General features: G+C 46.6%; 1 protein-coding gene across 1 annotated transcript; it reads right to left on the reverse strand.

Annotated features, from left to right (window-relative positions):
• Positions 1-928: 928 nt before the first annotated feature.
• On the reverse strand, positions 929-7,632 carry LOC130490454 (interleukin-27 subunit alpha-like). Its single transcript, XM_056864281.1, has 5 exons — positions 7,620-7,632; positions 3,626-3,822; positions 3,407-3,505; positions 1,245-1,409; positions 929-1,153 (listed from the first exon to the last, which is right to left on the reverse strand). Exons 1-5 carry the CDS (start codon positions 7,630-7,632, stop codon positions 929-931), a joined length of 699 nt encoding a protein of 232 aa, XP_056720259.1.
• Positions 7,633-14,615: the final 6,983 nt, after the last annotated feature.

Consider the following 14,615-nt stretch of genomic DNA (forward strand, 5'->3'; position numbering starts at 1 on the left):
AGGGCCAAAAAAAGCTACCCAAAAAAAGCAGGGCAGCTCCCTAAACACCCTTAGGCTCCACCCGCTTACATATGATGAAAACTTTTTTGAAAACTGTGTTCGTGCTGTACTGAGGAAGTTTGTAAAATTTAAATATTATTTGGTCTAATAAAATGGTTCTGTCACCTGTGAGGCGCTTTGCAAAGCTTGGCTGTGCTCTGTTATGGTCCAGCCTGGTGATGATTGGGTTTAGGCGCAAATTTGAGAAGAGGAGCTATGCTAGATTGGTCCTTGGTTGACTACCTCACAGGGTTGTTGTGGGGATAAAATAGAGGCAAAGGCGAATTATGTAAGCTGCTTTGGGTCTAGGGTTGCCACCTCTGGGTTGGGAAATACCTGGAGATTTTGGGGGCGGAACCTGAGGAGGGCGGGGTTTGGGGAGGGACTTCAATGCCATAGAGTCCAATTGCCAAAGCAGCCATTTTCTCCTGGTGAACTGATCTCTACCAGCTGGAGATCAGTTGTAATAGCGGGAGATCTCCAGCTACTACCTGGAAGTTGGCAACCCTATTTAGGTCCCCACGGGAGAGAAAGGCTGGGTATAAATAAATAATGCCACTGCTTCTGTGCTCTTGGTAGTTTTCCAATCCACTTTATTGACAAAATAAGTTAAAATGGTGTGTTTTTAACAAAATAAATAAATAAATATAAATTAAATATTTCAGACCAGAAGTAGAATTCATTTCATAAATTATTGAAGGGAGGGGAGCGATCCTGGATGCCAGGGCCCCAGCATTTCCTGTCAGGTGTGACTGACGAATGGAGCGTCGACTCTCGAATGCTCATACCCCAAAATTCTTGTCGGTCTCTACGGTGCCGCTGGACTCAAAGCTAGCTGTTTTACTGCAGCCCAAAGCAGCTACCCTCTGAAACCATCAGGTGAGGGAGGTTAGAAAGTGGAAGGGCGGGACTCCAGTGTCACGGGAAGGGATCGGGCAACTCTCCTCTTGAGCAGCATGAAGTCCCGCACAACACGGCAGAGGAGATTCTGGAGGGAGCTCAAGACGTAGTTAACTTCCAGGCGGTTTCTCCATTGGCTCTGGTGTCGAAGGATTTGGAGGGGCTCGAGGGCGGGTTCGAGCGAGTCTTTCCGCGGCAAGCCCCAAAGTGAAATCTGGGGAGAGAATTAGAGGAAGGTGAGACGCCGCATAGATCTACGGCCGGAACCGCCTCCAAACCGTGCGCCAAAGAGCAAAGAGGCCTACCTGGTAATTCACGTGGTGGCTCAGGTCTCGGAGATGCAAGCCGAGCTCTTCAAACTGAGCCGCGAATTTGGAATCCTCTCTCGTCGCCTCGTAATCCTGCAGCTGCTGGACTAGCCCCCGATAGAACGAGAGCATCTTGGCCATGTGAGACAGGCGCTCGGCATTCTGGGGAAAAGGGCAAGATCAGACATCAAGCCCAGGACAGTCTTGCCTCTCTCCTCTGACCTCCTCTTTCCTTCTTTGAGCTGGGGGTAGAACCTGCCTCCTAGCGAGGAGGTTGGGATGAGATCGGCCAACAAAACACTTTGGCCATTTTTGCATGGTCGATTTTGATGCTCGCTCAAAGCTCTTTTTAAAAATGTGACTTTAAAAATGACTATTCATGGTCCCGTCCCAAAAGCAGAAATGCCACCCCCCAAATCGCCTGCTCCTTTGTTCCTGTTTGCATAGCCATTGGCATGAGCATAGCTAACGCGCCTCTGTTGTTTTGCATGGTTCCTTGAGGGAGATTCTTTGCAAGCACCAAAGGTCACGTTAAATGGGATCTTTAGTAATGCGAAGCAGGTATGCACTGGCTTCGCAGTCACTTCTGGAATGACGGTGCCGCGTGCAAAATTCAAAAAATATGCAGGGCAATTCAGTCTGAAACACGCTGCTAATTATGCAAAAATGGCCTGCGGTACTCTGGTGATACTTTTCTCTCACATTTATTGTCACTGGCATTGTGAAAAGCTTACAGGGATTCTGGCCAAAAATATAATCTAATAACTTGTAGCTACTCCAAAATTTTACAAAATAGTAGTAACAACAAAGGTTCGCTTCAGCCCATAGCCGTCTAACACTGTAAGTGTTAATCGAATTTATGGCTTCATTGTCTCATATTGCCTATGTGTCATAAAGGATAATTACCTCATTTCTGATGATAGCTACAGTTACAGCCCGAAGAAGGATATCGAAACGGGATACGAGCCGGCAGACCCTGTCACTGTTGTGGTTCTGTGTTATGTTATCAACACTTTTGCTTTTTGTGTTTGCTCATTATTTATATACTATAATACTTGTTTTGTATACTGTAATACATGTAATACAAGGAGCCCCATGGCGCAGAGTGGTAAGCTGCAGTCCTGCAGTCCAAGCTCTGCTCACAACCTGAGTTTGATCCCAATGGAAGTCGGTTTCAGGTAGCTGGCTCAAGGTCGACTCAGCCTTCCATCCTTCCGAAGTCGGTAAAATGAGGACCCAGCTTGCTGGGGGTAAAGGGAAGATGACTGGGGAAGGCACTGGCAAACCACCCCATAAACACAGTCTGCCTCGTAAACGTCGGGATGTGACGTCACCCCATGGGTCCGGAATGACCCGGTGCTTGCACAGGGGACCTTTACCTTTAATACATGTTTTGCAATTTATTTGAACCTTTGTCGTTACTCCTATTTTTAAAATTTTGGAGTAGCTACAAGTTATTAGATAAACGCCTTGTAACCTCTGGTGCTTTGCACATTTTCCCCCTCTGTCTTCTATCAGAGGTTTCTCCCCCTTCTTTTTATCAAAAATATAACCTGCCTTGATCGCTGCTGTCATTCTTTGTTGATTTAATGGCAATTCGTGCATTACGGAGAACACAGGTCAGGTCCTGTGTTCCCACCCTGTGTCTTAAGTGTCGCACATGAGTTACCTGGTTGTCAGGTGCCCAATTTGAATTACTGCTGTGGCATGTGAGGAGTGGGGAGCTTAACCCTTTCTCCCAGTGCTGTTTCCCCAACCAGCAATATTCCCGGTGGGGTGTGCTTTGTAGCCAATGGGGAAACCCACATGTATGGTTGCTGGTTTCCCCAACAGACCAAACAGCACCCCCTAAGACTGTTTAAGGAAAATACGGAGGGGAGCTGAAGCCCCTCCCTCCATGCATGCTACAGTCACGGTCTAAATTGGACACATGCATGAGGGAACTGAAGAGAACCTACAACTGATTACACAGGATGGGCCCCCCAGATATGGTTGCCAACTCCAGGTTGGGAAATACCTGGAGAGTTTGGGGGTGGGCTCTGAGGAGGGCAGGGTTTGGAAAGTCCAGATGTTCTAGCTCACAGCCCACCATAAATGAATTCACCAAAGGCAAGGCACATCTTCCACCCCAAACCTTCTCAAAGTCATCATCTTCTTACCGAAAGAGAAATCCATGAGCTGAAATTGAGGCTGACTGAGGGAAGCGTCGATGAGCGTGATACAAAAGGCAGCTGGGCTCCGGAGAGACGGGCAGAGAGCTAGGAGGGAAAAGATGGCAGTGTAAATGAAAGCAGATCACCTTTTCAATTACCCGCTCATACTGTGCCTTAAGAAATGCTCAGTTTGGGGGCAAACAGAAGCACTAAGGGGATACTTACGTAGTTGCGTGCTATGATGCCTGTTTTGCACAGGATTTGCCGTGAGATCTTTAAGCTGGTGCCAAATTCTTTCTGCAGTTTCACCTGCCATGGAAGGGTGCTCTCCAGCCCAGACCCCTTCTCCTCCCGAAGACTAGCTGAAGCAGTAGCAGCAAGGAAGAAGAAATTGGGGAGAATCTGGAGAAAGAGTGCTGCACCTAAAACAAGACCCAAACAGTCACGGGGAGAAGGGAAAGTTTTCTTTGTTGGAGTGGGAACAAAGTAGACATGGGTGGTGGTGGTGGGCGGTGTATCTGCAGATCTGGGACTAGGGTTGCCAACCTCCAGGTACTAGCTGGAGACCTCCTGCTATTACAACTGATCTCCAGCCGATAGAGATCAGTTCCCCTGGAGAAAATGGCCGCTTTGGCCATTGGACTCTATGGCATTGAAGTCCCTCCCTTCCCCAAACCCCACCCTCCTCAGGCTCCAGCCCCAAAACCTCCCGCTGATGGCGAAGAGGGACCTTGCAACCCTATCTGGGATGAGTGACCACGTGAACTTGCTTTTACTGAGTCAGACAGTTGGTTCATTTATTTTATTTTCATTTATTTGGGGTATTTACTGTCTGCCTTTCTCAAGGTGGATTACGTAATGTAAGTCAAGTACAATCAACACAATGGGACATCCAATGAACAGGATTTGGATTACAGAAAGCTGAAAAGAAACCGAAATCTAAAACAGAACTGAAACAAACCCGAAACAAAGCATAAGCATTTAACACAGTATTAAATGCATAGATGTAGAAACTATGGCCATTTATGCATGGAAAGTTTTGCATTGGATTTGCCCCTCTCTAGATGCACATTTCTAGATGCACATTTCCCTCATCCTAATTCTCAGAACTCTACATGGGGGCTTATTGTTGAGTTTTAAGAATCTGGATGGGCAAAATGTGCATTTAGAGAGCAGCAGATCCAAGGCAAAACCTCCCGTGCATAAAGGGCCAATCTAGACCTTTTCTGCATGCTGGCGTTACTCCTGATTTTCTTGGCAGTCAATCCATAAGCATTGGAATGGTTTGGGCAGCGTCCTTCCGCATGCCTGCCCTCCCTGTGCATTTTTACAGTAGTGGAGTCAGCTTATTTTCTTCTGCACATGGCTTAAATAATGAGGATTTTCAGGGAAGGGCGCTGTTGTTGTCAATGTCGTTATTGGTGGCGTCAGAGCAACCCCTTATATTTTTTTTAAAAAGCTCTAAAATATTGATATAATGCTGTAGAACATGCTACTCATGTTCTCTGAATTCCCAGCTGTCATTTTAAAAGAAGTAAGGCTCTAGCCTCTTCCCTGTCAAGGGGGAAAGGCATATCTCGGTGAGGGAGAGGACTAGAAACTTACTTCTGTTTTAAAATGAAAGTTGGGAATTCAGAGAGCCTGCTTAAACTATCATTAAAACACTACAGTGTTATATCGATATTGGCCATTAAAAAAACCCTGAAATCACTGGTTGGGGGGTGGGGAGAGGGAGTAGTTTAATGATGACAACAGTCCAATTACTGAAAAGTGGGACAGAGATGAGTGGGACAAAGCAAACCGATAGAAACCTTACACACAGCTCAAAAGGCTTCCAGGGGTAAAAGTGGTCTCAAAAAAGACGGAAAACCCCTAGAGAAACACAAAAACCAAAATGAAAACTAAAGGCACAAAAATGCATGGAGAAATCAGGGGATAAACCAAAGCAGCACAGGTCCACAACCGACGAAAAACCCCATGCGGAAAAGCCCCTAGTCTAGCACTTATTCAATGATAGCCAGCAATACAGTTGTATAGGTAGGGTTGCCAGGCCCCTCTTTGCCACCGGCGGGAAGTTTTTGGGGCGGAGCCTGAGGAGGATGGGGTTTGGGGAGGGAAGGGACATCAATGCCATAGAGTCCAATTGCCCAAGCGACCATTTTTTCCAGGTGAACTGATCTCTATCAGCTGGAGATCAGTTGTAATAGCAGGAGATCGCCTGCTATTACCTGGAGGCTAAGCACTACAAATCACCTGTACTGTACAGTATATTGTTTAGAAAAAAACAGTACTCACCTCTATATGCAAAAATATCAAACAGTGTATTACAAAACAGTGGAGACAACAGTGAGGTGCAAACAGAAACCTACTTACAATCCTAAACACAGATTATATACACATATATGGGGATATCTTCTATAGAGTCTAACAAGACTTCAACAAGGTCTTTAGTAACAATTGTTTTTAAAGACTAAACAATATCAAAATGCCGAAGTATCGAAAGCAAGGGAAACAGTCCCGTTTATCTTGGAAGAATGGTGTGATGAGTAAAGTTGGGAAACGTCTTCCGGAATTTTCAAAACGTTTTTCGCAGAAATATGCTTCTTCAGCCTGTAATAATGAAATTCATGGCACCATGTATTGGGCTGCTTCTGTTTTCTTTCAAAGGTTCTCTTGAAGATATCCCCACATATGTGTATATAATCTGTGTTTAGGATTGTAAGTAAGTTTCTGTTTGCACCTTACTGTTGTCTCCACTGTTTTGTAATACAGTGTTTGATATTTTTGCATATAGAGCTGAGTACTGTTTTTTTCTAAACAATTACCTGGAGGTTGGCAACCCTATGTATAGGCCGCATCTTGCTCTACCACTTGGCCACGACCCTTACCCTGTTCTGGTAGCCAAAGCTATCATAGAAGTGCCTAGAGAGGAAATGAGGTCCATTTGTTCCCCATAATTCCTTCGCTATCACTCCTGTAGACACACAAATTATCCAAAATTCAACTTGCAAGCCCCTCTCACAGCTCCCTCAACTGTAGCAGTGGGGGATCTCATTTGAGGGGGATTTTGGTGGCCATCCTGATTCCTGACGAATTTTCAGTGGCTTCAGAGTCTTTTTCAGAGTGGCTTCAGTTCATCGCTTGAACAAAAAAGCCTTTGGCGTATTAATTGGAGAGGGATGCCCAAAATCCACAAATGGAGAACGCTGGTCAGGACTGGCAGGGGGAAATGATGTTGTTGCGAAGGCAACAATGAATACTACTCTAGCACAGAATCTCGTGTGCTGGACTTGAACCAGGAATAGCTGGGTTCAAATCCCTCACTCAGTAGTTGAGCTTCTTGGGTGATCCTGGGGAAGTCATTAATTCTCTCAGACTAACCTATTTAACAGGATAATTGTTAGGATATTTGATAACAAATGCATCAACAACGATAGTCAGATATAGCCCAAACTTTGCCTTTCCCTGATGGTAAAAAGTAACAAAAAAAAGAAATAAATGACAATTTTGCTGTTCTTTACTGGTGTCCAAAACCTGCTACCCAAGGTAGTCTTTCTCACCTATGCTGGTGAGAAACAAAAACCTATGCTGAACAAAAACCTATGCTGAATACGATAAAGTATCAAAAACAACAACACGTGCAGCTAAGCAGACATAATTAAAGAGTATCTATATATTTTTGACACAAATGCCTACCAAACATATATTGCAAGTGCTAGCATACACAATACTATCCAATAATATGTCAATACACCAATCATCAGAAGTCTATATGCATATCAGCAACATCTGAGAATCCAATAAATCAAAGTATTCAGTCAAAGTCCGATATTGTTAGAGATGAGAACCATTCGTGAACAGGAAATTTATAAGCAGGAGACGGGATATCCGGATTGGTATTCAGCCATTTCGTCCAAGCGGATTTCCTCAGTCCTATGTAACTGTTGCCCACTACTAGCATTCAGTAAGCATAAACATGGTTCTGCATTGCATTTGTTGCATTGTCCTGTTGTTTTATGAGAGGGACCAATGTGGCTGGCAAGGATGGTCCTGAGGGTCTCTCTCATTACAACTGTCCATGTTTTACCCCATAATCACAACCCCCCAGTTTCTCATTAAGTCCCACCCTTCCCTTCAGTGATGATTCTTAGGCAGTGCCAAGGAGAACGCTGAAGGGCCAAAGAATCCCAGAAATGCAAAGGTAGCCAATCTTCCTTACCACACAGACGCATCTTGAGGTGTCCCAGTTAGAGGAGGCTTTCTTTGTCTGTGCAAGAAGGCAAGCTCTGGCTTCACAGTCCATCTTGGGGACCTTTTTATCCCTAACGGGGGGTTTCATTTTGACCGATGACAAAATCTCCAAAATTACAGTTCTCGTCCTCAGCCGCAGTGCCAAAAAAAAGTAGTTTCTAGGGACTCCCGCCCCAGAAGTTTCAGGGGGAGGGAGATGAGAAGGATTCGAGCGACCGGCTTGGGCTGCTTCCCCTTTTGCGAGGGAAAAGGAAACCAAAGTCACTTTGCCGAGAGGGCTCTTCGACGAGCCACGTGATGTGGGATGTTCCCTCATCCTCCTGTGTCTACTTTGGCCTGGGCTTTTCCAGTGCCACCTACGGTTCCTTGCATTTTTTTTCCAGCTCTGGTTTCTACTGACCTGCTTCCTCTCAAAAGGCTTCGATGACATGATGCAAGCAGAAAGTATTATGAAAAGAAACCTCTCGGCCCATTGCAATATCTGGGGCAGGAGAATAGAAAGTTTTGCAGACATAAGTTCTGAATGCCCTTTTTTGCTTTGGAATCCCCCCCCCCATTACTGCTGACTGGCAAGGGCCTAAGGTTGCCAACCGCTAGGTAGTAGCAGGAGATCTCCTGCTAATTCAACTGATCTCCAGCCAATAGAGATCAGATCACCTGGAGAAAAATGGCCGCTTTGGCAATTGAACGCTATGGCACTGAAGTCCCTCCCCTCCCCAAACCCCACCCTCCTCAGGCTCCGCCCCAGAAACCTCCCGCCGATGGCGAAGAGGGACCTGGCAACCCTAAAGGGCCTGCTTTAGTGTCATGCATTTTACTGTTGTCAAGTAGTCTAATTAAATTGCAACTGGTTGAAACTGTGGCTGCCAGAGTGTTGGCAAGATCAACCTGTGGGGTTGCCAGGTCCCTCTTCACAACTGGTGGGAGGTTTTTTGGCACAGCCTGAGGAGGGCAGGGTTTGGGGAGGAGAGGGACTTCAACATCATAGAATCCAATTGCCAAAGTGGCCCTTTTCTCCAGGTAAACTGGTCTCTATCGGTAGGGTTGCCAGGTCCCTCTTCGCCACCAGTGGGAGGTTTCTGGGGTGGAGCCTGAGGAGGGCAAACCACCTCTGAATGTCTCTTGCCTTGGAAACCCTCTGGGGTTGCCATAATTCAGCAGCAACTTACTTGACGGCACCTTCCACCACTGAAGTATAATGCTTGAGTAGGGTTGCCAACTGCCAGGTAGTAGCAGGAGATCCTTCTAATTCAACTGATCTCCAGCCGATAGAGATCAGATCACATGGAGAAAAACGGCCGCTTTGGCAGTTGGACTCTATGGCACTGAAGCCCCTCCCCTCCCCAAACCCCACCCTCCTCAGGCTCCGCCCCAAAAATCTCCCGCCGGTGGCAAAGAGGGACCTGGCAACCCTATGCTTGAGGCTAATTGTTGTCTTTTAAGGATGCTGGTTTTAATTGATGAGGGTGGTGATTTAAATGGAGAAGGGCTGATGATATTTGCTGGCATTTGGGGAAGGGCTGTAAGCTCAGAGGTAGAGCATCTGCTTGGCATGCAGAAGGTCCCAGGTTCAGTCCCCGGCATCTCCAGTTAAAGGGACCAGGCAGGTAGGTGATGTGAAAGACCTCAGCTTGAGACCCTGGAGAGCCGCTGCCGGTCTGAGTTGACAATACTGACTTCGATGGACCAAGGGTCTGATTCAGTATAAGGCAGCTCCATCTGTTCATGTGTTGTTTTTTTAAGTGTGTGTGTGTTTTAAGTAGCAGTTTTATGGCTGTTCTTAACTTGTTGAAATGCCTCCGTCGGGCTCATTTTATGTAGAGCAGCAGGGCATGATATCAATGGTCAGTTAACTAAAGAGCTAAATAAATTTTTGCATTGATAAACTTGCTGCTCATTTCATCACTTCTTCCCGGATGGTTGGGCGTTTAGATTTTGCAACTGGCAGGAACTGTGCAAGGAGACACAGACAAAACCAAACTGTGGAGGATAGTGTTGCCAGGTCCCTCTTCGACACCGGTGGGAGGTTTTTGGGAGGTGGAGTTTAGGGAGGGGAGGGACTTCAATGTCATAGAGTCCAATTGCCAAAGCGGCCATTTTCTCCAGGTGAACTGATCTCTATCGGCTGGAGATCAGTTGCAATAGCAGGAGATCTCCAGCTAGTACCTGGAGGATGGCAACCCTAATGGAGAACACAGCTTGAGGCAGATTACTAGTGAGCCTGTGGCTCAATAACCTGGAGGTGGGGTTGCCAGCTAAGCATGGGATCTGGAGATCTCCTGGAATTTTACCTGATCTCCAGATGACAGAGATAGACCCCCACCCCGCACCCTGAGAAAATGGCTGCTTTGGAGAATGGAATTTATGGCATTATACCCTCTAATAATGCCCTTCTTCAGATTAAGGGAAACAGCATGACTGAACAATAAAGAGCAATAAATATAAGCCAATTGCAATTCACATCACTTCATATTGCCAACAGAGTAATATATACAAAAATGTATTTTATTAGTTTTACATAAATAAAATGTAAAAGTATTGTTTTTAAATACCAGGTTGCTACAGAGGTCCCACATTATCCTCTGTTTGGATAAGACCACTATGAATGTCTTCCCAAAAAACCCCAGAAAGGATGCTCCAGTTATGACTATGAAAATTTAGGAGGGCTTTGACTTTACTAACATCGGGGGGGAGGGGGGCTTACAGCCATCAATGTTTTAAGAGAAAGCAAGATATAAGGCAATCCCTCAAAATAAACCAACAAAAACAAATATGCAGCAACACGAAATGGGAAAAAACCTACCCATTACCTACTGATGAAAATGTATTAAAATCCATTGTGAAAAACATGTGCAGTTACTTAGAAAGAGAAAGCAAAATCTGTTTCCTAGAGCAGCTGGTGTTTCTGAGCAGGGAAGCAAAGAGTCCCTTACCGTCAACAGGAGCTCGAATGGAAATTGGGGCTCTTGGATTCTCCCTGCGAGCTCTGGAAATGATTAGAATCTAAGGCCGGGTTGTGCAACTTGTGGTCTGCCATACCAAAGGCCCCCTTCCATCCAAGAATCCTTATCTGGCATGAACTCAGCAGCCACACACTGTGGGTCACAATCACCCAAACCAGAAACGTCAGCAAGCCACTGGTGAGCACAGATGCAAGGACAGAGCGTGGCTGGCTGGATCATGTTGCCCAGGCCAGGGTTGAGGGTATAGAAGACAGGAAACAGGTGTGGGGTGGGAAGGAAATGCTTGGCTGTGATGTTTTACCACTTTGGGAGGGAAGTAATGCTAGGGTTGCCAACTGCCAGGTAGCTGAAGGAAAAATGCAAGCACTGATGGCTACTGAGCATATCAACTTATACTTTATATATATTTACAATGTGTTACAACTTGTCAGTTACATAAACCAAATAAGATTCCAAGGGAAGGATACTTTGGGACTTTTTCGTTTAGCAAAAAGATGATGGGGTGGGGGAGCAGCTGTTGACAGTGATTTAAGAACCAAGTAGTGGAAGTGATTTTTTTCCCTCCCAAAATACCCAGCCAAGTTGACAAGGCATTCCTGGCAGATAAAAGAAAGCACTTCTTCTTACAACCTGTAACTAAACTTGTGGGATTCACTGCCACAGGATGTAGCAACGCCCTGTAGTGTTACTTCAAAGAGGAGTCAAGGTGAGTTCAGGGAGGATAGATCCAGCAATGAATATTGGCAAGGACAACTAAATGAAACCTCCATACTTCCTCTGAATACCAACGTTTGGTGTATGCATGGGGCGGGGGGAAGGGATTATCAGTCCACTTTTATTATTTGGTGTGGTGTAGCGTTTCAGAGCAATGGTTTGGGGCGGTGGACTCTGATCTGGAGAACTGGGTTTGATTCCCCACTCCTCCACATGAGTGGCAGATGCTAATCCGGTGAACCATGTTGGTTTTCCCACTCCTCCACCCAAAGCCAGCTGGGTGACCTTGGGCTAGTCACAGCTCTCTTAGGGCTCTCTCAGCCCCACCTGCCTCACAGGGTGCCTGTTGTGGGGCGGGGAAGCGAAGGGGATTGTAAGCCGGTTTGATTCTTCCTCAAGTGGTAGCGAAAGTCAGCATATAAAAACCAACTCGTCTTTAAAAAGTATGTGTTAAATATGAAATACCGAGAGACCTGAGGCTAGAATCACTCAACTGGGGAAGAGCTGGTGAAGCCAGGGACCATTCGATCTTTTCTTCCCCTTTCCTGGAAGTAGTTAACCCCAGGGAAGAAAAACAACAGGGACTCAAGCGCTGTACTGCTGAGACGTTTTTCTGAATTAAGACTGGAGGCTCCTTTAACACCACAAAAATGTTTACTGTTGGAAGGGATCTCCCACAATGCGCTGATTGGGATGCGTCATCGTATTGGAGCGGCGGCCGTCCAAAATCGCCCCCACAGTTTCCTCTGCAACAGCATGATTCTGCCACAGCAGGATTCCTCACCGGCAGCAGTTTGATCGTTCAATCACATCTCATGCAGACTCAGCACAGATACTTTCCCTTGGGGCAGCTGACTGGTGGGAATGAAGGGCAGAACAGTGAATCACACAGGCAAAACTGCCCTTTTATCCGTAACTGACATAATCGGCTACATCAGCGCTTAAGAGAACCAGGGCAGCATCACTGCCAAATGGCTACATTCTGCTGTTTTCCATGCCGCCCTCCCGTCTTTTTTTCAAGGCTTGGCTTGTGGCGTTTCCAATTTAGCACAAGCGCAGCGCGAGACGATTGTGAACACAACTGCCATCGCTGGTGCTCCTTCGAGACCCCTTCCCAGGCATCTCTGCCAAGGGAAGCAACCACCCCAACGAAGGGCATTTGCAGAGGGGCTGCTAAACCTCTTGAACACTCTGCCTCAGAGCTACCTGGCAACTTCACGATTGGCATTTAGACTCCAGCCAAATGACTTATTTGCCAGCGTGGTGTCGTGGTTAAGAGTGGTGGTTTAGAGTGGCGGACTCTAATCTGGAGAACCGGGTTTGATTCCCCACTCCTGCACATGAAGCCTGCTGGGTGACCTTGGGCTACTCACCACTCTCTTAGAGCTCTCTCAGTCCCACCTACCTCACAGGGTGTCTGTTGTGGGGAAGGTGATTGTAAGCTGGTCTGATTCTCCCTTAAGTGGTAGAGAAAGTCGGCATATAAAAACCAACTCTTTTTCTTATTTTGTCATTACATTTCTGCTACTACCCCTTTTGATTACATGTCTTCAATCTCTGCGGCCCATCCACAGAGAGAGAAAACTTCAGCCCGAGATTGGGAGAGGATGAAGTACAAGAAGGGACCATATTTGTCTGAAGTTACAGCAAGCAGCGGCCAATGGCTCAGTCTCCCCTCCTGTCCCGCCCCCCAGAAAGCCAGACAAGAACACAGCTTCAAGTTTATTTATTTGTTTTGCTTTTTAAAAAAAGATTTCAGTGTTTTTCTTTTTAAAAAAAAATACTGTTCAGATCTTTAACGATGTAGCACTGGGCCTTGAAGTCTCCCCCTCCACACCTAAGTCCCAGAGGGTGGCTGAAATGTTTTTGAGTCCCTTCCCAAACGGGTGGGGGGGAGAAACTACCTACCCCCGCCCACCTTAAAAACTGGGATCTGAGGGACAGGGAGAGGAAGTCCAACTTTAAGCTGAGGTCTGCTTAACCTCCGCTGCCCTCAGGCCAAAAAGAACGTAAGAAGCCAGACTGGGAAACCGGAACCATGTCTTTTAAACACAAGACACCCCAGAAGGGGCAAGCGGGGGTGGGGTGGGGGGAAGAGAACCACTGGTAAACTGAGGCAGGCCAAAGGCATATGTTGACTCCACAGGAGGGCCGAGGAAAAGGCCGTGGAGAAAACTGCTGCTGTTGCCCTTCCGCGCCTGCAACTGGAACACAGCTCTGGGTACCGGTTCGCACCCGTCCCTTGGACAAGCAGTTCCAGCCCTCCGCCAGAGCGAAGGTAAAAACTCTACTCCTAAGATAAAATGCTGAACTCGTTCTTTTCCAACCACCCGTCTCCCCGCCCCATCTCCAAGTTTAATGATTCCTGACCTCGTCCCCCTGATGGAAACATGATTCTAAGGAATATTAATATTAATGTTATAATGTTATTGTATTCATGCACCCCTGCCAATGCTCCCCCCAACCCCCTCTATGAAAGGTCCTTGCCGTCCTCTTCCATACAGCCGCGAGTTGTGCGCAGGGGAAGGAGAGGAGGGAAGAACTTGTTAATCCACAATCAGTAAAAAAAAAAAGAAAGAAAAAAAATTGGAGCAGCAGCAGTTCAAAAGGGATCCCCCAGGCTGGTAGAAGCGAGGGGAGGGAGGGGTTTGAAGTATTTTCAAACCGTTGGGATGGAAAGAAAATGGGAGACCATCTTTCCCCTCCCAGGTGACCGGGGTGGGGCGGGATGACAGTCGAGTCCCAAAAAGAGAGGTCCAGGCTCAGGTCGGAAAGGGCACTGCACCTGGAGTGGAAAGACAAAAGACAGAATTAGCTGGAGAAGTGTCCCTCTCCCCCCCTCAAAAAAAAAAAAAAAAAAAAAAGCCAAGTTTTGCTGGTGCCTCCCACTTTCAAGTTTTGATGACACTGTGAAACTCTTGTATATGATTCAGGGAGGACACAAGTGAAACTGTAAGTCTCGTTGAGAAGAAGAGTTGGTTTTTACATGCCGACTTTCTCCACCACTTAAGGTAGAATCAAACCAGCTTACAATCACCTTCCCCTCTCCACAACAGACACCCTGTGAGGTAGGAGTGGTGAAACAAATCCAGTTCACCAGATTAGCCTCCGCCGCTCATGCCAAGGATTGAACTTGGAACCTTCAACACTCAAAGCTTGTGTTCCACCACTGAGCCAGTGTGATGTAGTGGTTAAGAGCGGTGGTTAGGAGCGGTGGACTTTAATCCGGAGAACCAATTGGTTCCCCCACTCCTCATATGAAGCCAGCTGGGTGACCTGGGGCTAGT

This window comes from Euleptes europaea, chromosome 18, assembly GCF_029931775.1.
Source record: "Euleptes europaea isolate rEulEur1 chromosome 18, rEulEur1.hap1, whole genome shotgun sequence".
In the NCBI taxonomy this organism is placed as follows: domain Eukaryota; kingdom Metazoa; phylum Chordata; class Lepidosauria; order Squamata; family Sphaerodactylidae; genus Euleptes; species Euleptes europaea.